Source organism: Talaromyces rugulosus, chromosome II (genome assembly GCF_013368755.1).
Source record: "Talaromyces rugulosus chromosome II, complete sequence".
NCBI classification, from domain to species: domain Eukaryota; kingdom Fungi; phylum Ascomycota; class Eurotiomycetes; order Eurotiales; family Trichocomaceae; genus Talaromyces; species Talaromyces rugulosus.
In genome coordinates, this window is record NC_049562.1 from 5,371,487 (window position 1) to 5,394,079 (window position 22,593).

The 22,593-nt window shown below is 44.9% G+C and overlaps 8 protein-coding genes across 8 annotated transcripts; 3 read left to right on the forward strand and 5 right to left on the reverse strand.

The window, feature by feature from the left end:
• Nucleotides 1-1,356: 1,356 nt before the first annotated feature.
• On the forward strand, nucleotides 1,357-3,832 carry TRUGW13939_04331 (uncharacterized protein; the record flags this gene model as incomplete). The annotated part of the gene is made up of 12 exons (XM_035487508.1): nucleotides 1,357-1,451; nucleotides 1,511-1,707; nucleotides 1,773-1,839; nucleotides 1,892-1,990; nucleotides 2,045-2,068; nucleotides 2,124-2,192; nucleotides 2,250-2,329; nucleotides 2,383-2,497; nucleotides 2,559-3,051; nucleotides 3,115-3,277; nucleotides 3,338-3,493; nucleotides 3,558-3,832. 12 exons carry the CDS (start codon nucleotides 1,357-1,359, stop codon nucleotides 3,830-3,832), a joined length of 1,833 nt encoding a protein of 610 aa, XP_035343401.1.
• Nucleotides 3,833-5,953: 2,121 nt separating this feature from the next.
• TRUGW13939_04332 (uncharacterized protein) lies at nucleotides 5,954-7,080 on the reverse strand (the record flags this gene model as incomplete). The annotated part of the gene is made up of 2 exons (XM_035487509.1): nucleotides 5,954-6,621; nucleotides 6,678-7,080. The coding sequence occupies 2 exons, from the start codon at nucleotides 7,078-7,080 to the stop codon at nucleotides 5,954-5,956; spliced, it is 1,071 nt and encodes a 356-aa protein (XP_035343402.1).
• An 891-nt stretch (nucleotides 7,081-7,971) lies between these two features.
• TRUGW13939_04333 (uncharacterized protein) lies at nucleotides 7,972-9,168 on the reverse strand (the record flags this gene model as incomplete). The annotated part of the gene is made up of 2 exons (XM_035487510.1): nucleotides 7,972-8,894; nucleotides 8,964-9,168. 2 exons carry the CDS (start codon nucleotides 9,166-9,168, stop codon nucleotides 7,972-7,974), a joined length of 1,128 nt encoding a protein of 375 aa, XP_035343403.1.
• Nucleotides 9,169-10,363: 1,195 nt separating this feature from the next.
• On the forward strand, nucleotides 10,364-10,962 carry TRUGW13939_04334 (uncharacterized protein; the record flags this gene model as incomplete). The annotated part of the gene is made up of 2 exons (XM_035487511.1): nucleotides 10,364-10,433; nucleotides 10,496-10,962. The coding sequence occupies 2 exons, from the start codon at nucleotides 10,364-10,366 to the stop codon at nucleotides 10,960-10,962; spliced, it is 537 nt and encodes a 178-aa protein (XP_035343404.1).
• A 484-nt stretch (nucleotides 10,963-11,446) lies between these two features.
• TRUGW13939_04335 (uncharacterized protein) lies at nucleotides 11,447-13,311 on the reverse strand (the record flags this gene model as incomplete). Its single annotated transcript, XM_035487512.1, has 5 exons — nucleotides 11,447-11,825; nucleotides 11,897-12,469; nucleotides 12,528-12,845; nucleotides 12,907-13,197; nucleotides 13,247-13,311. 5 exons carry the CDS (start codon nucleotides 13,309-13,311, stop codon nucleotides 11,447-11,449), a joined length of 1,626 nt encoding a protein of 541 aa, XP_035343405.1.
• A 608-nt stretch (nucleotides 13,312-13,919) lies between these two features.
• On the forward strand, nucleotides 13,920-15,807 carry TRUGW13939_04336 (uncharacterized protein; the record flags this gene model as incomplete). The annotated part of the gene is made up of 2 exons (XM_035487513.1): nucleotides 13,920-14,370; nucleotides 14,429-15,807. The coding sequence occupies 2 exons, from the start codon at nucleotides 13,920-13,922 to the stop codon at nucleotides 15,805-15,807; spliced, it is 1,830 nt and encodes a 609-aa protein (XP_035343406.1).
• Nucleotides 15,808-15,938: 131 nt separating this feature from the next.
• TRUGW13939_04337 (uncharacterized protein) lies at nucleotides 15,939-16,774 on the reverse strand (the record flags this gene model as incomplete). The annotated part of the gene is made up of 3 exons (XM_035487514.1): nucleotides 15,939-16,356; nucleotides 16,438-16,514; nucleotides 16,571-16,774. 3 exons carry the CDS (start codon nucleotides 16,772-16,774, stop codon nucleotides 15,939-15,941), a joined length of 699 nt encoding a protein of 232 aa, XP_035343407.1.
• A 2,463-nt stretch (nucleotides 16,775-19,237) lies between these two features.
• On the reverse strand, nucleotides 19,238-21,355 carry TRUGW13939_04338 (uncharacterized protein; the record flags this gene model as incomplete). The annotated part of the gene is made up of 3 exons (XM_035487515.1): nucleotides 19,238-20,366; nucleotides 20,422-21,170; nucleotides 21,254-21,355. 3 exons carry the CDS (start codon nucleotides 21,353-21,355, stop codon nucleotides 19,238-19,240), a joined length of 1,980 nt encoding a protein of 659 aa, XP_035343408.1.
• Nucleotides 21,356-22,593: the final 1,238 nt, after the last annotated feature.

Here is a 22,593-nt window from a genome sequence, read left to right on the forward strand (position 1 = left end):
AGATAATAATATACTATTATTTAGATAAATAACTTGTATTTAAGACTTCAATTTTTGCTTTATCATCTCTATTACCTCATCACAGTACTTCTCATTATCAAAATCTATAATGAAATCTTATCTCAGTAAAGCTCTTCGCTTAATCTTTCTAAGTTTAATCCTGTTTTCTTTTTTAAACCAGAGATAATTAGCCCTGTTTCTTTACTAGATTTAATAATATACTATATGCGCAGATAGTGGACATAATCATACATCTTTAAAGTGGTCTATGCTTTAGCAGCTGTTTTGGCGCGGTTGAGTAACGTAGAAAGAATTAAGCTGTCTTTGATGGATATTTCTTTATTAGAATCCTGACAAGGTGTTATAGCATTCGTAGCATCGCCCATGATGTAGATGGAGCCAGATACGTAGGTGCTGGCCAGTAGATGTTCCCAGACGTACATGCCAGGTTATTCCAGCTGATTACAAAGCAGCTACATAATCTCCTTTAGGCCGCCACCAGATATAGCAATCCGGATTGAAGAAGACATAACGCTGAATGAAGAGATGTGTTTCTCTTGTGAGCTAAGAGGGAGAGAGAGAGTTGCGGCTTTTATGATGCCTTTGCCGTTGCTTTGTATCAGCCCTGCAGAGGCGAAGGGAGCGGGGAGGCACTTTTCTTTGTCATTCAATACATCAATAATAGCCGAGCTATATCGGTCGAGGAGCAGAAGCCGTTTTTGGACAGCGCGACGAAGACGAGTGCTTGAATGGTTTTCATTTGGCATGTTAGGACAAAATAGGAACCGAGTTCTAGAAATTTCGATATTTGCCAATGCGATGTTGCTAGTTGCTTGTGTATTCTTGACCTTGACGATGCTGTCCGTTTCGAGCTCAATACACTACACTGAGAGCTAGCCGTGGACAGATAGATGCCCAATTAGCAAACACAAAATCACTCTGCGATCAGTTCTTTGTTCTTATTTAGTAGCGAATTCTCGTAATCTCCTTACTATCTGAGCGCCATTTTCGCCCTTTTCCTAATAAGGAACCCCACTCCAGAGGGACACACACAGGGCATCGGCATCACCTCCGGCGCTCCCCGGACAGGGCTAGCCACCAGCCTCGATACACCTTTCTACCCCATGGGGAAGTGGATCCGGCCAAGGAATCAACATTCCTGTGCAGGGCAAGGTTTCTGTACTACCACTCGCACCAATTATTGTATGCTTCGTCGACCGCTCCATTGCGGCCGAGATCACGCCCGCTGTCTCGATGACTCTCGATGATTTATGATTATAAAATGGCCGAGAAAGCTTCATTGAAGTCTTCTATTTATCGCTAACTGTAAAGTAACTCTACCTACGAATCATCCTCATGGCTTCAGTTAAATCACATAAAGGAGGGGTGGAGCACATCGAGCATCACGGCCATGTCACGCTGAAGGAATACACCAAGAATGTCAATGCTAAGTACGCATCTCCCTATATTGTATCTTTCTTAGCTGGGTCTATCGCTAATGAGCAATCAGGATCGTCAACCCGCTAAGTGGCATCCCTAAGAGCATCCTCTTCGACCAAGTCTCTCGATTCTGCAGAGACCATGGCCTACAGGACAAGGAAGAATATTTTAAAAAAGGTGCACTCGTTGCACAATCGCCAGATGATTTCGAGCTTCTAGAGGAGCTGGATGAGAACGATAAATACCATCTCCGGAGGGAAATAACGAGTAAGTCGCCTCGATGACGAATCAACCATATGGGCTATTATTACTTATATTAATTTTATTACTAGATCCGTGGCGTCTACCGCGAGACTTATACTTCACGATTGCGCTGTGTTCTCTTGGATCAGCTATACAGTAAATCTACGGTCTTAAATTCGTCGTGGGCCAATAGCTGACTGGTGACTAGGGGATGGGATAACACCGGAGCTAACGGTGCCAATCTCTCATTTCCTGAAGAATTTGGTATTGTCGATAATACCTGGCTTGTTGGCTTCATTAACTCTGCGTGGGTATTCTCCTCTCAAAGGCGATTGGGTTGCCTGCTGACATTCTGATCTAGACCAACTATATTCGGTCTTTTCAGGTGAGCTACTCTACCGAATTCTTATGGTAGGAAATCTGTTTTAATGACTTCGAAGTTCTTGGGCGACTGATCCGCTTAACAACTGGCTTGGTCGTCGAGGCGTCATTTTTCTCACTGGTCTATTGTACGTCACGGTCAGCGTCTATATTCGGGTTGTAGAGAAGCTAATTAATATTTTTAGCTGCGTTTTTCCTGTTCTCGCACAGGGGTTTGCCCAGAACTGGTGGGGATTGCTCCTTTGTCGAATGTTCATGGGATTCGGTCAGTTGTCCAAAATACTGCTATTCGAACCACACTTCTAATGAGGTTTCAAGGCATGGGAGTCAAGATTAGCACGATTCCAATCATGACTTCCGAAACAGTGCCCGCTGCCATTCGCGGAGGCCTTGTGATGAGCTTCCAGCTATGGGTAGCGTTCGGTATATTCATGTATGTTCCTGTGCCTTATGAGGAAACATGCAAATGAGTCAATTAACTCGCTTATCCATAGAGGATTTTGTTCAAATCTGATATTCTACCGCATCGGCCGCCTTGCATGGCGGTTTCAACTTGCTGCAGCCTTTGCACCGGCCGTTCCTATCCTATTATTCGTGTGGCTGTGTCCAGAATCTCCCCGGTGGCTGTTGAAAAAGAATAGGTGCAAGGACTCTTATCAGTCCTTTTGCCGGCTTCGAAATAGTGAAGTACAAGCCGCCCGAGACTTGTATTATGCGCATTGCCAAATTATCGAGGAACGGAACTCCTTTGGCGGATCATCGCTATTCGGCCGAGTTGTAGAGCTATTCGCAATTCCTCGTCTAAGACGGGCCACTTTAGGCGGTGCTATTGTCATGACAGCGCAACAATTTTCTGGAATTAACATCATGTCATTCTATTCCTCAACAATCTTTTCGCAAGCTGGATACTCTCCCTTTCAATGCCTCATGGCGTCCTTTGGCTTTGGGTTGGTGAATTTTGTCTTCGCCTTCCCTGCTATTTGGAGTGTACGTGTTGCATCAATACTCTTTCTCGTTTTATCACGCTAACACAAGCTTCGACAAACCTAGATCGATTCTTTTGGTCGGCGTAACCTGCTTCTCTTCACCTTCCCAAACATGGCTTGGTGTTTGGTTGTGGCTGGGTGCTGCTTTCTCATACCAGACAGTGTTGGGGCCCGGGTTCCTTTGATTGCCTTATTCGTCTACATTTTCACCGCATTTTACTCACCAGGTGCGTTTCTCCGTATTAATAAATTCTTGGGCTGCAAATATTGATAGCAAGAAAACTTAGGAATCGGCCCCGTGCCCTTTGTTTATGCAGCAGAATGTTTTCCTTTATCGCACCGCGAGATTGGCGTCGCCTTCTGCGTTTGCTGGAATAATATCATCGGCTCAATTCTGTCACTCACATTTCCGTCTCTTTTAGCTGACATTAAACCTACTGGAGGTACTTCTCCCCTGTTCCGTGGTGCCTATTGCACTAACGTATAACTAACACGATTCGAATGCAGCATTTGGTTTCTACGCCGGTCTCAATATGCTCGCCTTTGTAGTCATATTCTTATTTCTTCCCGAAACGAAGCAACGTACTCTCGAGGAGCTTGATTATATCTTCGGTGTCCCGACGCGTCGACATGCGGCGTATCAGTTGCGTACCTGGCTGCCGTGGTTTGTACGCAAGTGGGTTCTCGGACAGAGACATGTCGTGCTGGAGCCTCTATATCAACTGGAAGGATTTTCACACTATCACAGGAAAAATGGTGTCAGCGTTGAGCCTTCGGCGTGATGTCTAGTTGTATTGCAGTGGAAAGTAGCCCATGGCTTTGTCAAGAGTATTTAGTTGTGTCTGCATAAATCATATTTTTTTCCCCGTAATCTTAGTCAAAAGCCCTTGAATCGAACCCTTCAGGCATATTTCCCTACGGGGTCATGGTACAATATGAGACAAAACGATGAGTAGTTGTGTGATAAAATTGGATGTTATTAAATCCGGAATCGTCGGCGATAGCGGTAACCTCCACCAGCAGCTCCACCTCCGTCCTTCCCGTCTTTTATCTTCACATCACCTTGCTTTGTTTTTATTATTATTAGCAAGAACGTCTCCCATTGTGCGCATATCCGGTCGAAATGGTTTTTCCCAGTTTAGGGTGTCGAACATGCAAAAAACGGCGAGTCAAAGTATTTTAAGCAAGTCCCGGGCCTTGAGTCTCAAGCTAATATCCGTCCAGTGTGATTATGCGCAGCCAAACTGCAACCGATGCGACAAAGCAAATCGGATGTGTATATGGGACTCGAATGGAGAGACCGGTGTCCCATTCCTAAGCGAAAACGCCTTTGCGCAAGGAAAACCTCGACGTCCACGCAAAGTAGAACCTCAAGTGACTTGTGAAGCCCATGCACGGGATTCGAGCATCTCATTGTCAACGCCTTTGTCGGTACCTATAGAAGTTTATGCTTTTAACTACTGGAAAGAAACATTCACGGCGTGGCCTGGGGACCTATTCGACGTGTCATTAGAATATGGCGCTCACGCTCTCTATGATTGGAACCATGCGCGACCAGATTCGAGTCTTCATTTAGCAGTCTCGGCATTTTCGCTTGCCATATTTGGACGTGTGAATAATTTAAATAATGCTGTCCGAGACGCGCATCGGTATTATTCTCGCAGCTGTGTGCGGATTGGACAAGAGATTCAGGAGTTGTCCAATGAGAATATCGACCAGGTGCTTACTGCCACTATGTTGCTGGCAACGTATGATGTAGGTTTTTGTTTTGGATGATTAGTTTGAGACGATTACCATGTTAACTTACCGCATAGAATATGATACCCAAGCAAAAAAGACAGTACTCAACATCAGCTACGACATTGAATGCTGAAAATGGAGGCTGGGACGTGAGCCACCATAGGGGAACAGCGGCTCTGATACTGGCTCGTGTCCAACAGAGATACCATCAAAATGTGCCTCTTGACATGGCCCTTCGACGACCAATTGTAAGTGACAATCCTTTTAACTCTCTACATGCGAAATGCTCATTCTTGCTTCTAGGTTCGGAAATGCATTCTCCATGGGGCGCAGGTCCCATCATGGCTTCACTATGAGAACCCGTATAGCGAGGCAAACCCAGAGCTTCAACTTGATTCGCTCATGATTCGTGTAGCGTCTCTACGATCTAGGTTTATTGACTTGATTGGGGGGGTCGGGGACTTTGATCTAACAAACAGTAATGAATTTGAAGATCTCGCCCTGGAGGCCAACAACCTCGATTCCGCTCTTGCGGCATGGTCCTCTAGCCTACCTGAGGGTTGGGAATTTGTTAGTGTTCCCCATGCTTCACGACAAACGGAAATAAATTCCTTTCTTTATGATGGCTGGCGGGCAAGTTACGCGACACACGGCCATGCGGTGGTGTGGAATCGTTACCGTACGATTCGCCTCATCGTGAATAGTGTCCGTATTCGGCTGCTTTCTTCAATTTCTGGCTTTCACGATTCCTATGTGAATGACCAATTGCAAACTTGTCAAGAAACTATACACTTCCTTACAACTGATTTGTGCCGCAGCGTTGGATTCTTCTTGATTCCATTTTACCCTCCCCATAAAAGCTGTGGCGCGAAAACCGATGAAATAGTACAGCCTAAGATGCAACTGTGCAAACCAGGCATCTTGCCGAAGATGGCAACTGTATTAGCATGGCCGTTGGCAGTGGCTAATAGCATTGAGTCAGTTTCTTTACCCCAGAAGCAATGGCTACAATGCACGTTACAGGAAATATCGAACATCATAGGGGCACCTATCGTTGATGCGCTAAATAAGAGTGTGGATTTTCATTTCTAATAGACCATTACCCAACTCGACGAAAAATAGCCTAGAGATCGTCTAGGGTACTTAATAACGCAAATCGAAAGTTAGGAATGTCCAGCCACAGGCCGAGCTACATAGGGCTCTTCCAAATATACAATCTCTTCCTCGCTCAATACCTTCCCTTTCATACCAGACGCCTCTTCAATTCTTTGAACCGAGTTGAAGCCAACAATAGGAACCGTGCCTTTGCTCTTATGCCAAACTAGGGCAACCTCGCTCATCGCCCATCCTTTCTTGGTGGCCACCTTCTCCACTCGGTTTATGATCTCCTCGTCGACTTCAGTGATGCCGGGGTGGTGGAACGAGGGCCTCTTCGAGCGCACCGACGCATTATACCCTAACGGACGCGCCAGTCTGCCTGCGTGTAGTGGGGACCAAGGCATCAAGCCAACACCAGTTTTGTTGCAATATCGGTTCATTTCGCGTTCTTCTTCGCGATAGCAGAGGTTATAATAGTTCTGCATGCTCACGAACTTGGTCCAATGGTTCTTTTCGGCGATAAACTGAAGCTCAGCAAACTGGGTAGCCCACATAGAGCTGGCACCCAGATAGCGCACTTTTCCGGCTTGTACCAGGTCATGAAGTGCTTTCATTGTCTCCTCTGGTGGCGTTACTTCGTCGTATCGCTGGATTTGAAGAAGGTCAATGTATGTGGTGCCTAGACGAGCAAGCGAGTCGTCCACCGCTTTGAAAATGGCGGACCGTGTCAAGCCTGTTAATCTGTAAGCATCATAAGGACAATTGGAAAATTTGCATGACATAGCTTACCACCCTGATTAATATAGTCTTTGCTCTGGTTCATCTCTTTTTGAAACGCCGCACCCAATATATCCAACTCTTCACCGACGTGGAAAGCACATTTTGTCATTAGGACAACCTTGTGACGCGGGATTTCATATTTTTTAATGAATTTTCCAAGGATCTCTTCGCTAAGACCATTAGAATAGGCGTTCGCCGTGTCCCAAGTGTTGATACCGCAGTCATATGCGGATTTGAGGACCTTGAATGCCTCCTCCTCGTCTAGAAGCCAGGTTACCACATTCGACTTTCCAAATCCCAGGGCTCCTAAAATTGGCCAAGATACTTGAAGACCGGATTTTCCCACTCTCACGTATTCAACTTTAGTGTCGTCAATGGACTTTTGAAGGGAGGGCGGCACGGGAAAGGTCATGGTTGTTGCCTTATCAAACAAATTCAAGAAATCGTGAAGTTGAGGAATGGTTGTGATAAATATGAGGGTTTGTTGTTTTATCATCTAGTCCCACAAAGCAGGGCTGTCTGGCTCTTTTTATACCCACAAACCTTTCCCTCAAATTTCAAAAGTAGTCCCACACCGGACGAAATAGTCCATATGTTCTATATAGAAACACGCAGCAACTCCGGACATACAGAATTTATCTCCTCCATGATCCGAGTCCTTCTACTTCATTTCTCCAGATAGATTTCCCTCATTGGACAGTAAAGAGAGTGACAGACCACTTTAGCTTCAGCCCTTGCCGAAAGCGGAAGGTATCAGTCCAGCTCGCGCGTTTTTCTAGAAATGGTAAGGCGCATCTTCGTCCCATCCATGATCCACCGGGAGTTTGTGCCCAATAAGAATGCCGACAAAACATTAGTTTTAACAATCTCACACCACTGTTAGTCGGCTTTTTTTAAAGTTTTTTTCTAGCTACGTATTCGAAAACTTATTTGGAATCGCCGGTGTAATGACTAATGATCGCTCCGAAAATATCTTTGAAATACTATGTATTATAATTTATAGCCTTGAAAATCTCCATATATGGTGGTTTGCAGATGACAGTTATCACTAGTTAATGCCACCCTACAATACTCTCAGTCTTGAACACATATCGTTAATTTATTGGAGGTTGACTGTGTATATGGATTTGTTGCACTCAATGACAACAGTATTTGAATCATGTACGGTTACCTACGATTTATAAACATATGGCTGCAAAATGTTCAGGCACTATAAAGTTGACACGGCAATTTCATTAGAATAAGCTATCTTTGGGGTACTAGAACATTAAAATAGGCCGCAAAAGTCATTCTCCTAAAGAGGCTAAGAGTCTAAACCCTCGATTAAGACCCCAACTTTGACATTTTTAACCTTTTTTGGCAGCCTATACTCTGCCAACAGCTCGTCTATACTCTGCTTAATCATCTCAGACCTAATGTTTTGCTGATGTCTGTATTCATTCCGAGCATTTTCACCCCACGATTTCAACAAAACCTCGACTTGGACACATAAAGCAATTTCTCGAGAGACCCGAGCCCTCTCTAGACAGTTGCGATAGCCATCGACCGGACTCATTTCCTCCTGAAATAATGTGCAGGAGATATGTTCTAACCCCCATGTTATAGGAAACTTGGAAACATTCTTCCCAAATGCAACCTGAGCCATGAGGATCCTTGTGTCAAGGATGCGTTGGTGGAAGATTCCCAGCACTGCCAGGCTGGTTGGGAGCTCATGGCCGACAAGGACCGTATCCGAATCAATACATTCGAATAGCCGATGTCGAGCATCTTTCCATCCGCTGAGGACCTGTTCATCCCTCTCCACCCGACGCATCTTGCTTCTAGTGAGCCCGGTAATAGCGGTGCGCCAGTTGGAGACCTTGTTGCCACCTGGGCTGACGTAGGCGTTCAGCAAGACATCTCCCGTCAGGGTATCGACAGCACTTATTAGGGCGACTGTAGGTCGGTCTATGTCCACCAACACCCACTCGCAATGTAATGTGACTGCTTTCCGTTTGACTGTGTTGGTTGACTGGTGCAAGGGTCGAGGTGTCTCTCGGAAATTGGCGTAAGATATGCAGGTCACTTCTTTCATGTCTACTCTAATAGACCTAGGAAGTATATAGCCCTGTAATTCCAGAAGTTTACGTGCATGGCAAGCAAGGATTAGAGCGGCGTAAGTTTCCTCCTGGTTAGACTTAGACAGAACACTATAGGTATCCCAGCCTCGGGAAGCTTTGCGTAAATCTATCATCATTCAAGGTTGAGTTTCTATTAGACACTATCTCAGAATAAGTAATAAGTCGGGGGAAATACCTGTCGCGGTTCTAGTAGGCACTGTGGCGGGTGCAGCATGCTTCATTCTCTCATGGTCATCTTTTGCTTGTTGAATGATAAACGCCTTCTGACAAAATCCACATTTAAATTGGTGATGGCCTTCCGAGAAACAGTGGTTACGGAAAGCCCTTTTGCTTGCCGAAACTTTACCACAAATTTCACACGTGTATTCCTTGGTCTCCATGATGGTTGTGATACTTAAATGGTGAGTCGTCGAAAATATAATTTCAGCCGACAAACGGTAGGTATGGGGATTATTAAGAGTTCCTGGTACTTGGCGTGTTGATATTGCGAAAGATAATAGTAGATTTACAGAGTATTGGGGGATGGTGGTATATATATGGGCCATGAAAGGCGTTGAAAAGCAGTGCAAATCACCCCCAGGTACCTTCTTCGCAAACTTTTGTCTTTGTCCTCTGGAATGCCATCCCATAATATTTAAAGCTTTCCTCATTGTACTCCATTGACACTAAACAGTGATGAACAAAGAAAAACTTGTATTGTTAATATAAAGGGTGGGGAGAGATCTCTTTATTTACTGTCTGCAGAAACTGAGACTTCATACAAGATGACTACCTGCGGGTCTCAATTGATAAATCCGCGATGGAAGTCCCCGTATACGTTAAACCTATTCTGTAGTGTAGCTTTTGCTAATTATTGACACGGAAAGGGATACTAAACATATTTCAGACGTTTTGACATGGAAACATTTACGGGACGAGTATTCGATGCCTCAAACCCGGTGTCCTATGACGAATTTCAGTACAAAGCAAGTAGCCCCATCTGGTAATCTACTAATGTCATCTTGTCTTGTAAGAATATGGTCATTCCCTGTTAAATTATCGCAGTTGTAACTGGTAATGTCTTCGATACCAACGGGATATTCCACTTTGATTCATGTATCAAGCTACAGTGAGTTTCCTCCTAGCCACGTGCCTTGATTGATCAACTCGTATACAAACAAGAGTAATAATCATCAGCCGGCACGCTTAGTGCGCGAGGCCGAGGGCCGCCGTTATCCGCCCACGCGAGGATTTTTTTTTGCACACTATTTAGGCATAGTATTGGGCTAATTATGGCAGCCTAGACCAAACAAGGTTATTACGGGTTTTTCAACTGCCGTATTTGCTTTTCTCAAAATTTGTATGTCGGCCTCGTGCAAAGACGCGACCGACCGAGAAATCAAGGGACTCTTAGCATTATATAGCTAGAATGCTACATGTAGTGGGACTATTTATTTATTGAGCTTTCTAGTCCCTTATCCACAAACAGCTTTTTCTTCTGCCACAAAAACTGAGACTTTTCCTATCAACTGACCTACACGAGTGAATATACTCCTTCAATTATTTCCTATTATTCACTTGGTTCAAAGAGAGACAATGGGTGCATTTCCTGTTACGTATCGCGTCGCTCAAGCGATTGGTTTTACGGGTGCAGCATGGCTTTCTGGTAAATCATGGCACCTTCAGATGTTTCTATTCGAACTTGAAAAACTAATATTTGGAATTTAGGCAACATTGCTGCTCTTAGCGCAATTGGTGTCCCCGCAGCGCTCCAGGGCCATAAGGATGATCAATTATCGACAACGAAGACCGCCAGGTTATGGAAAGGATTCTATGATCGCGGTAAATCGCAAAACCCTCCGATTGCCGCAACAACAGCTTCGGCATTCCTCTATCTGGCGTGGTCTGTGAGATCAGGAACATCTTTACATCGTATTGCTCGCCCGAATGCCTCGATCTTGTACAGCGTGGCCGCGTTTTTAACGATCAGCATTGTTCCGTATACTCTAGTTATGATGTCAGCTACGAACAACGCTTTGCTGGCAAGAGCTGAGGGTAAATCAGCAGACGACGCATCGAGTCACGCCGATACAGAACTGGAGAGTTTGCTACAGAAATGGACCTCGCTCAATGCAGGAAGAAGCCTGATCCCTTTGACTGCAGGTCTAGTGGGCATCTTTGCTACGCTGTTTTAGAGGCTGGATGGTGTCATTTTTCACTAATATAAGGGTATAGGAGAATGGTTGACGATTATATGTCACTAGGACTGGGAGGAGTTTCTGTCCATTTGATACAAATGTAAAATACTAATATTGCGACGACTAAAAGCGGATTTTACCTTCTTTTACTACATCGTTTCATTTTCCTTAACTTAATTTAACGATTGGCTGTGCATGATAATCAAAGCTAGACTGTTCTCTGCCGTCAGCATTTCTATACAGCAAGCGGCATTCGAAAAAAGGGCAAAAATTAGATAAGTCATTCAGTATAACATAATAGCAATGGGATTCAAGGATAAATGGACATTTATACGACTGGAAGCAAATTAGGGCTACGGCATCTGGGAAAGGGCTGATTCTCAAATGCAGTGAAACAACTGCTCAAGTTCACAACTGCCTGCAGTAAAGTGTACATGTAATGGGCATATATAATATTCCAATCACTGCGATGGCTTGAATCTCATTTTATATACACACTCGTACTCACATCTCCATTTTTTCCACTGTCCTCGAGTACATGCTCTGGCTCGTCGATAGGCCTCGTTTGTACATTTTTATATTCTCTCAGCGGACGTCCAGAAGCAAATAGTTGATCAACCTCTTCCAAGCTACGACCTTTCAGCTCTGGAATAAACAGGTAGGCTACCACGACCATCACTGTACACAATGAACCGTAAATAAAGCCGACTTTTGCTCCAAGATTGGCGTAAGGCGCTTTGAGAAGATACGGAACGGTGAAGCTGGTAAGAAATGTGGTGAGAATGGAAATAACTCCAGCAAAAAGGTTTGTTTTCTCCTTTATGTGTGTCGATGCTGCTTCGCTGACGACAACGTAGGAACTAATTAAATTTTCATGGCTTATTGTTAGACATGTAAAATATTCCTTTTTTGGACGAGATAAATGACTTACCAGGCTGCCCATGACAAATTGTAAGCACATGTGTAGAGAATGAAAGATGCAACCTGATATTTCCTGTTAGCTATCCAACAAGAATTCGGGAATACTATGTAAATACATACCAACGCCTTTTTTTGAGGCTGCGTAGGATCAGCCACCACCCCAACGCCACCTATCACGAACATAAAGATGGCCATTCCAGAACCACCCACCATCAACATGGTCCGGCGACCAACCTTGTCGATAATAAGCCATTCACCAATGAGGCAAACAAAAGCGGCCACATTGGTCAGAACATTGAAAAGAAAAGATTGGCTTTTGAACCCTTCTCCTTGGAAAAAAATAACTGAATACTGACTGGCAAAGGCCTGACCAGTTATTTGCTGGCCAAACATGGCAATCACAGCAACCATTGTTCGGACTCGGTTCGCCTTGTTAAAGAGTTCACCCCATGAGCCTTTACGCTCAATTGACTGAGCATGTCGAAGGGCTTCAATCTCAAAGTCAATCCGGGATTCGCTTTCGCCCTTGTGCAACCTTTGTAGTTCCTTTTTAGCATCTTCTACACGATTCCGAGAGAGTAGCCTGTGTAGATATCTGTAAGCTAACCTGTCAATTTATAAGGGTGTTCTTTTTGACGTACCATCTAGGTGACTCGGGAACAAATGGCCAAAAAGCCACAATCACACTGGGCGCCACAAATTGCAATCCTACTGGGATCTGCCAGCTGGCATTACTAGAAATACCTTTTGTTCCTAGTGTGACCAACGACGCGACCACCTGTCCTCCAATTATCATCAGCTGCAGCGTAGATGTCACCGTGCCGCGGATTGCTCTTGGGGATGTTTCACCCTGGTAGATAGGGACGACAATGAGGGTCATTCCCGTCATGCCAAAACTGATGAATCGTCCAATTGTAAACTGAGCTGCGGTTGTTGCACTTGTCTGTAGTAAAACACCACTATCGGCCCATGTCAGTCGCACTCGCAGTGAGCAGATTTGGTGAATCCGGACATCCTCACATGAAAGATAGAATCGCTAGAACCATAACAGCAGCCTTTCGACCCCATCGCTCAGCGATGGAACCGCATGCGATTGCGCCTATGGCTTTTCCAAAGAATGGTAGAGATGTCATCAGTGATGAGAGCCAGGCAGGCAAGGCGCACACTCCAGTGTCTGCATCGCATTGCCCAAATCTCTTTCCAAAGGCTTGCATTCCTTGCACGGCTCCAAAATTTCCAACATCGTATCCATAGTTAAAGGCACAGCTAGCCATATAACTGCGTTGGCCAAAGTCAGCAACCGTCGTCGATCTCCCTATCTTTGTTTAACAGGTGAACTTACAACATAACAAATACTAACGTAGTATTGAACTGCCGAAACCGCTCGGCCATCGTTATGCCGTCGGTAGTAGTTGAGGCTGCCATCCTGAATTGTTTAATGTTAATGGAATCGGCCTATGTCGACACAAGCTGCAACCATTTACTATCGAGGGCTGAGCAAAAATCTGGCCAGCGGCTTTTATAAGCTTGTACCAGCACGGTTGAGAGAGCCATGTGTATTTGGTAGACGCGTGTCTACGATATACCGCACTTTCGCGTCATCTGATCCGCATAAGACGACATGTCGATTAATATTCGACTCTCACTAGTCAACCATCATTAATTAGATGCGACTGAGGAGAAGGAGATAGCCGACTTCCAGCCGAGAAGCGGAGATGTTCGTAGCGAAGTCCGCGGCGAGAGCCGTAGCCGAGAGCCGCCGGTATTGCAACATACTTGTCAGCTTGTCAATTCGTGCTATTATACCAACCGTTGCTATTACTGGACTGGGTACCACAGAAGAAAGATCTTCGGTGAGGGGTATATGGGGAGATAGTGACAACCTTTCTCGAATTATTCAAAAATTGTGTAATGTTTAACACCTCAGCCCCTCCTTGAAATGAGATTTTTTCTTGTTATTTTCTGCATATCTCGCAAGTACCAAGCCCAATTAGATATCCGAGGTGCTAAATACTGAAATTACTACCGGCACAATGTCCTCAAAGGATGCACGTCCCAACTTCCTAGTTATCGTGGCCGATGACCTGGGATTCAGCGATTGCGGTTGCTACGGCTCTGAGATTCAAACACCGACAATTGATGCATTGGCAAAAGACGCTGGGGCAATTCGCTTTACTGAATACCATGTCGCTGCTGCTTGCAGTCCAACGCGATCCATGTTGATGACAGGCACAGACCATCACTTAGCAGGACTAGGACAGCTTTATGAGTTTACGCGGAGCTCTCCCGCGCACAAGGGGCAGCCGGGCCACGAGGGATATCTAAATCAAAATGTCGTTGCTCTCCCTGAGCTGCTGTCTGAAGCAGGCTACCTCACCTTGATGAGTGGGAAGTGGCACCTAGGTATCAAGCCAGAGCATCATCCTATCCGCCGTGGATTTCAAAAGAGTCTGGCCTTACTACCGGGCTGTGCTAATCATTACGGTAGAGTTCTATATATTATCTTCATGAAGGTATTCGCTGATGAGTGTTGAAATTATAGCTTTTGAACCGGAATATGAAAACGCACCAACTGAGCCTGGACAGTTTTTTGAGACGGCTACAAGAGCATTGCATGTCGAAAACGATAAATTCATCCAAGAAAAGGATCTCGGGGCTGACTGGTACTCCTCTGACGGGTATGGAAACAAGATGCTTGGATACCTGAGAGACCGGACGGCGGAGGAGAAAGACAAACCATTCTTCGCCTTTTTGCCATTCTCTGCTCCTCATTGGCCACTACAAGCACCGAAGGAGGTTTGCGACAAGTATCGCGGCCAGTACAATGATGGTCCCGAGGCACTTCGCCAGCGTCGGGTTGCGAAGCTAAAAGAACTCGGCCTTGTAAGCCCAGATGCTGTGCCGCATAATGTTGTAACAAGCGAGGGCGAGCCTGCTAAGTGGGAAGACCTTGATGATACAACTCGCGCTGCGTCTGCTCGTGCGATGGAAGTCTATGCCGGCATGGTTGACCGCATGGACTGGAATATTGGACGCATTGTGGATTACCTTAAGGAGACGGGCGAATATGACAACACATTCATTCTCTTCATGAGTGATAACGGTGCCGAAGGAGCAAGCTATGAGGCATTACCACTAGTCAGCACCAGCATCACAAATCACATTTCCAAGTACTACAATAACTCACTGGAAAACGTCGGGCGAGGAGATTCTTTTGTCTGGTATGGTCCACACTGGGCTCAGGCAGCCACGGCTCCATCGAGATTATACAAAATGTTCTCAACAGAAGGAGGCTGCAGGGTGCCCCTAGTGGTAAAACCCCCCGTCACTGTCTCTGGTTCCAATCCAGGAATTGGTGGTACAATCACGGACGCGTTCTGCACAGTAATGGACATTGTGCCGACGGTCCTTGATCTAGCAAAAGTCGAACATCCGGGAATACAATACAAGGGACGGTCTATAGCTGGTCTGCGCGGACGTAGCTGGAAGGACTTTCTTTCCGTTTTGTCTGCAGGTAGTGGTAACCGCAAGACGCCAATCCACCAGTCAGACTATGTGGCAGGCTTTGAAATTGCTGGATCGGGCGCTCTTCGGCGAGGGGACTGGAAGATCACATTTGTCCCCGAACCCAAAGGACCGCAGCGGTGGGAGCTATTTAACATCAAATCGGACCCCGGTGAAACAAATGATCTTCGTGAGAAGGAACCAGACATTTTCCAAGAGATGATAGCCTTGTGGGAGAATTACAGGAAAGAGGTCGGAGTTGTAGGACTGGCGGGTGAGTTTCCACGCGCTATTCAAGGAGCACAAAAACCGACCCTGCAGGATGAAATGGAGGATCCCTATGCTTGGATCAAATATATTGGCCGTCCAGAGATTACTCCCAAAGAAATTGTTCCTATTCTCCCCCAAGTGAATTAGGAAATTATTTACCAGTGATGTATACTTCTCACTATTGTATTTGTGGACGATATTTTAGATGAATTTATTGAAGTAGAGCCTGCATAAATAGAAAATCCAATGTTATATGGCGAGTCTCAAAAATAGAATCTTCAATATGGCATCAGTGACGCGTCCCAGGTAATGTTCCCAGACATTTCCTCTGCTAGGCGAACAAAATCTTCCGATGAAAACGCCGATATATCCAACAGGTCTTCTGGAGCAGTCAAATTTGACTCCGAAGAAGCAGAATAAAAACCTCGGTTATCCCCCGATTGCAAAAAAGGCGAGACGGGCTCACCAGGTGGGAAATGAGTTCCGGGGAGATACATCCCAGTAACAAGTGGAGGATGCTCACCATTTAGCCCAGGTAATTCTTCCTGCGTCGTCTTATTGTTCACAGACTGAGAAGATTTCTGTTCAAGAAAACGTTGTCGACCTTGAACATCCAACTTGGCGAGACGAAATGGAGCCGCATTGCTCAGATAGCCGACTTCAGCCGGCCCAACTATCTCCTCTTTCTCTCTGGTCCTAATTTAACATACCAATTAGCACATTTTTTATTGTTTCAATCAAGAGGTAAATGACGGTAAATTAGGAACAGTTACTCACAAAATGCCAGAATCAGACCACTCAGAAATGATTTCGTGAAATCCGAATCGAGAGAGTAACGGAAATAAACGTCGATGCTACGAGTAGATAGTTAGCTAGAAGGACGCTTGACAAGATATGAACTCAAACCCACATATGGATTTGGCTTTTCCCTCTGTAAATGCTTTTCATGCAGTAACTTCAAGTTTTCTTTAATATTCTTAGCAGCTTTCATGCGTTCTTCTCGCCCATTCGCTGTAGCAGTACAGGTATGGACGATCTGAATTTTTATTGATTCAAATGCCGCCATAACACAATGTGGATCATCAAAAACATATTTCCCCTCGGCAAGGCCCATTTGAACCAATTGAGCTATTTGGTCCGCATGAAATCGACATCGGTCCTGACACTGTTGCCGAAACACAGTCGGGGCATCTCGAAATGCAGAAGCAAGCGGAAATTCATAGCCTGGAAGAGATGTCCTAGTCAAGTCACACACTATTGTGTGGTACAAAATATGCATCATAAATAACAAGCCTAGGGTGTTGAGTTCTCGTCCAATATAGATGCTTAAGCTTGTAATGCGTAACTCATCACGAATATTGCTATGCCAGAGTTCAAGATTCTCAATCAGCTTTAAGAAAGAGGACTCTGGGTGCCATATTGCAATAGGCGGGTTTCTGCTTCTAATGAGCCTATTTAGAAAGTCAGCGTACATAAAGAATGACCAATTTATGTATTAGACGGGTACTGGCCTAAGGACTTGTGTGCGAACATGAAACAGGTAGGTAACCTGGGAACGAAGATTCATTTGTTTCAATGAGTCCGGTGAACTAAATAACTCGACAGTAGCCAGTGTCGGGGCGTCCAACAGAGCCTGTTCTAAGAAACTGTGGTCAGACGATGGGAGGAAGACAGCTGGTACTTCCTCTTTCCAACGTAAATTGGCGTCAATTCCAGATCCTATACAGCTGTCTAGAATAAAACATGACCATAGGAGCCTTCTTTTAGTCTCGTTTCGTCTGATATCGGTGGGTGATACGGGTCTAGCACTCCTCTCAGGAGAATCAAACCCGAGCAGACGCATGATTTCATAAGAACACCCCCATGTGATAAAGGACAGAGCATGTTGGTCGAACCTTGTGGCGTACTCCGAAATAAGAATCATCGTCTTAAGGTCATATAGGTATTAGCTACAGGGAAAAGTTTGATGACAGGGTGGTTAACTAACCATCAATGTGGTGGCCGAAGGACATGAAATATCTCGCATAGCCAATTCTTGAGCTTTTATTGCCCAGAGACTTCCAGGGATCATGCCGTCGTTCAACTTCAGAGACTCAATATTATCCTGCACATATACACTAGATGTGTTAGCATTTTCACGAAGATAGAGAACTGAGAGATGAAGCTAGTGAAATCGAAGGAAAAAAGAAAAAAAATTTACCTCGCGCCTAAAGCAGATATTATTAGTACGAGGGCCTCCCCAAAGTCGTCTACAACAGATCCTCGGTCGAAAGATTGTAAAAAAGAGGGCTTATGGATAAAGCCAAGGCATCGCAGGGCAGCTATTCGACTAAAGAATAGATCGAAGACAATTTGTAGCCTGTCCTTTTCTTCTGGTAGGGAAGCTTCGTAAAGCCTTGTCAACCATGAGAATCAGCCATTTAAAACACCTAGAAAATACAAGGTAGCGACTATACCATGCTATATTATCGGTAGACGACGATAACTCAGATACGTCTTCTGGGGGGTCTTGATCCACAGTATGAACTGAAGACCGATGTTGAAAGTCATTGTTTGACAGTGGATAACTGCATTTCAAAGACTTTTGTGTACACCGGCGGCACTTCGGGCGACCCCGAGAGCATCTGTTCTTGGAAGTTCGACATTCTTTGCATGATCCGACGCGCCTTTTCTCAATTCCTGATGTGTGGTAGATGTCCTCAACCCATGAGCGCATGTCATCTCGAGACAGGGTACCAGATGCATCATCATAGCCAGGACACTGCACGCCAAGTCGGAGACAATTGCGGCATCGTATCCCTGTTTGGTCACACTTAACCTATACGAGAATACAATCAATAAGGATCAATTAAGATTTTTTGTATGTAAACAGGGGTTGTCTTGATCAAGACTTTCAGCATACCTTTCTAGACCGACAAACTATACAGCCTGCAATAGTCTGGTGAGCTTTGTTCAAGAAGAAGCTGGAAGATGGTCAAACCAAGTTGTGATTTTGTCGATATCCTCTGGTCAGCCATCTGTAGCATGTAATTGTTCCTTGTATTATTCCATCACTGAATAGTTATTGCGGTGAATCTAAAGGTTGGGCAAAAGGCATCACGCCATCCTAACTCTCTACAGCTTAGCGCACTCAATGGGCGCCGCCTAAGTCGTCGGGTGGGGCAAGTTGGACCAGAGCAACATATTCGAAAACCTATACAACCTCGAATTCATTAGGCATACTATGTCATAGAGTTTGCTTTCACCGAGTTTCTTTTACAAGGTTGCTCGTGCCATCCTATAGAAGCGCTCGGGCCGTTTCGCAAGCACTACTTGTATCTAGATATGTTTATAGAAGCCCTTTATTTTTTTTAGTACCTATCAAGCTCCTTAGGGTAATAGTTTTTATCTTCTAACCAAAGTACTATCAGAGCCTCTGTGTAGAACCCGTGACTTGTACCATGAGTCAACAACCAGGTTAGATTTATGTCTATCACAGAATATGTATTCATGGTTCTAGAGATGATAATGCAAACTCTACTCTCCCGTTCGAATGAATTTTAATGGTGTCGAAAACGAGATTATCAATTGATACACATTAAGCGTGGTCATCTTCTCGGACCAGGTATTTCTGCCACCAGAAATCTTGTTCTTTGAAAGCCCTGCGTTGGTTATCAAGGCCTCGGAACCCATGCCCTTCTCCCTCGAAGAGAATCATTTCGGCTATTTTACCGTTCTCTCTGATGCTTCGAACCATCATCTCTGTTTGGCTCGGCGGGACTGCCTTGTCTTCGCTGCCCTGTAAAAGTAAAACAGGGGCCGTAATCTGCTCAGAATGAAAACGTGGACTACGCTCTCGATATACCACGCGGCGTTGATCCTCGTCATCCGGTACGGTTTCCCCGAACAGTAGGCGGAAAGCATAATGTTTTTCGAATTTATGAGTGTCGACAACAAGTCTTTCCAGGTCACTGATACCGTATCGACTCACTGCTGCAGACCAGGTGGATGGGAACATCCAGATGGCCTCGAGGGCTGCATGTCCACCGGAGCTGCCTCCCATAATCCCTACACGAGATACGTCCACGCGGCCTGTACTGACAAGATAATCAACGCAGCTAGCCGCATCAGCTGGGTCTAGAGCTCCCCATGCACCGTCTAAGGAGTCGCGGTAATCACGTCCATATCCAGAAGAGCCGGCATAGTTCGGCATAGCCATAGCATACCCTCTAGAAGTATAATACTGCCATTGGAGCGATAATCCTGGACTCACGTTGGCAGTTGGTCCGCCATGCATTTCAATAATCAATGGCGGAAGAGTTCCTGGCGTCCCGCTATAGTTCGCATTTTGTGGTGGAAAGAAGAAAGCATGAGCGATGGTTCCAAGTTTACCCGAACCTTGTGTGCGGGGGAACGAGATATGTTCTGCCTTGGAGTAGAATTCTTCAGATATATCTAAAGATAGAGATGACCTTAAGACGTTTAATTGCGGTTGAGATTGGCTGAGTTCAATACGGTAAAGAGCTTTGGGCTTAGTAGGGCTGTTCGCGATGACCACAAATTCCTTGTCAGATAGCCTCTGTAACGCTTTGTTTGCTATTCCTGTAAGACTTTCCGAAAGGGTCGAATATGTTGAAGTAGACAGTTGAATCGAAAGTAGAATCTCTCGTGCATCCTTAGTCCAGGTGGCAATCAATGCGTCCTCCGTGAGGAGTATGAATGTGGAGCTAATCATTATTCGTCAGTTTTATAGAATTTTTTTAATCTAACGGGGCCACTCACCTGCCTAAAATCCATTCGGGCGAGGAGAATTCGCCCTTTTCAAGCCCACTAAGCACAATGGGTTGCGGCTTCTCAGACCCCTGGCGTAGCGCTTGAAGTTGCCAGTAACCTGAGCGATCGCTCGTATAGAAGAGTGTTCCATCAGGCCCCCATTTTGCTTTATTGATACTTACATTACGTGCTTCGCCATCAATCTCCTTCACGTCGGTAACTGTGCCGTCCCCTGTCCACGAACCGACAAATAGCCTAGTACCCGTCCATGGCATATCAGGATGGCTCCACTGGATCCAGCAGATACGATCTCCAGCAGGATTAAACCGGGCCGACGAATAAAAGTCGGCTCCTGAAGCCAAAACATGGACACTGCGATCTGAAGTATTCAAAGCAACTAGAGTATTCTTCTCCTCCGGTTGGACATGATGGTCTTCGCGAATTGCTAGGATCCACTGTGAATTTATCGGATGGGCGTCGAAGTCGGCAAAGAATACCTGGGGATCTGTATCCACCACAGGTGTCACATTCTGCGTGGCAGGGTCGAGGGAGAAGACTCCTTTGGTTTTCCAATCCGCAAAAATCACGGCTCCTTTTGTCGTTACTGCCAGTGCAGATCCACCGTATCCATATACAGCGGTCCGAGCACTATAGGTAGCTGGTAGCACTTCATGACGCGCTCCTTGTTGGTACTCAAAAATGGTGCATCTCCCATCCACGCTGGGTGGGGCCTCAACTGTGTAGATCTTTCCATCAGGCTTCGTATCCGTGGAAAACCCAAGCCCGGGTAATCTGGTGTTAGCTTCATATATTTATATAGAGAGCCAATGCGGAGGCCTACAGTTGTGGCTACTTCAATTATATCACTGCTTTCCGCAGTGATGGTCTCCACTGTGATAGGACTCTTCCATGTCCCGAACTGTGCCGTTGTTGTAGCTGCCATTATGGACGTTTTAAAATTTCCAGTATATAAATAGCTTTCTTAGCACCACGGTATACTTTTGGATGCTCGAGGGCAGTGGGTTGTGAAATAACAAAGCCACAGCCCCCGCCGAGGGGTAGCTACCATGCGGAACAACGTTATTCCCGTAGGAATGATGTATGTTTCTGTTGGTAAGGCGTTGTCAACAACTGGATAACCGATGTATGTTTGATGGTTTTATATAATTTTTTTTTACATAAGTATTGGTAAACATTTGAAGTCGTAAGTGTATGTTCAATAAAATCAACATATGAATTGATATGAAAATGAATATAATATCATGGAACCCCTTCTACTAAATATGTCACTTGGCCTATCAATGTTCGTTGGTTAATTAAGATTGTCCATGTCAACCAGTTGACTAATAATACTACCACAGACATCAATTAATACCACCAATCAATATGACCCAGGTATTACACAGCGAATGAAATTTAGGGTTAGTGTTCTGTCAACTTACCCATGAAATGATACATGCCGGAGACAGGAGAAAAAACAAAATATCTGATTGTGGAATACCGGTAGAAGAAGCTGAAATTTCATCACCGTACAATTTGCTGGAACACATTATATGTAATAAGGGTATTCGGAAGATACTAGTTAGAATATTATCTGTGGTTTTACCGTCGAAATCGATAGATGTCATGTGCCTGAAACGCAGAACCAGTAGCCTACAACAGACTTTGGGAACGTTGAAGAAGACATGTCATTTTAGGAATGTATAATGACGGCGCTAAAATTTGTGGGATTTTTGTTACTCCGACATCGGGCTGACTGGTTTGTTACTAAAGTCTATCTCTCTCTAGATGGGGATACCAACCGGCGGTGCCTTTCTTGGCCATAAACCTTCGTATGATAAACAGAATCTGAAGCGACGTAATATATTATTACAGTTTCCATATTTCCACAGTCATCAAGTATTGGAAGTATATGAGGAGTCGCTTGGTAATAATTAATAATTCGCTCGTTGAAGATCAGATGACCTGACAACCCTAATTGCATACGATGCCGGAGCTGCTATTCCTATCAACAGTACTTACGAAGTCAAATGCCCCAGAATAAAATAAAAATAAAAATAGCACGTTTCTAGTCCATTCTAATACTATTGGTGGATTGGGATAAAGCGTTTCAATTATAGATGAATTAAAATCTAGAAAATCTGTGTTGGGACTCCTATATCTTACAAGGCTAGGTACGAA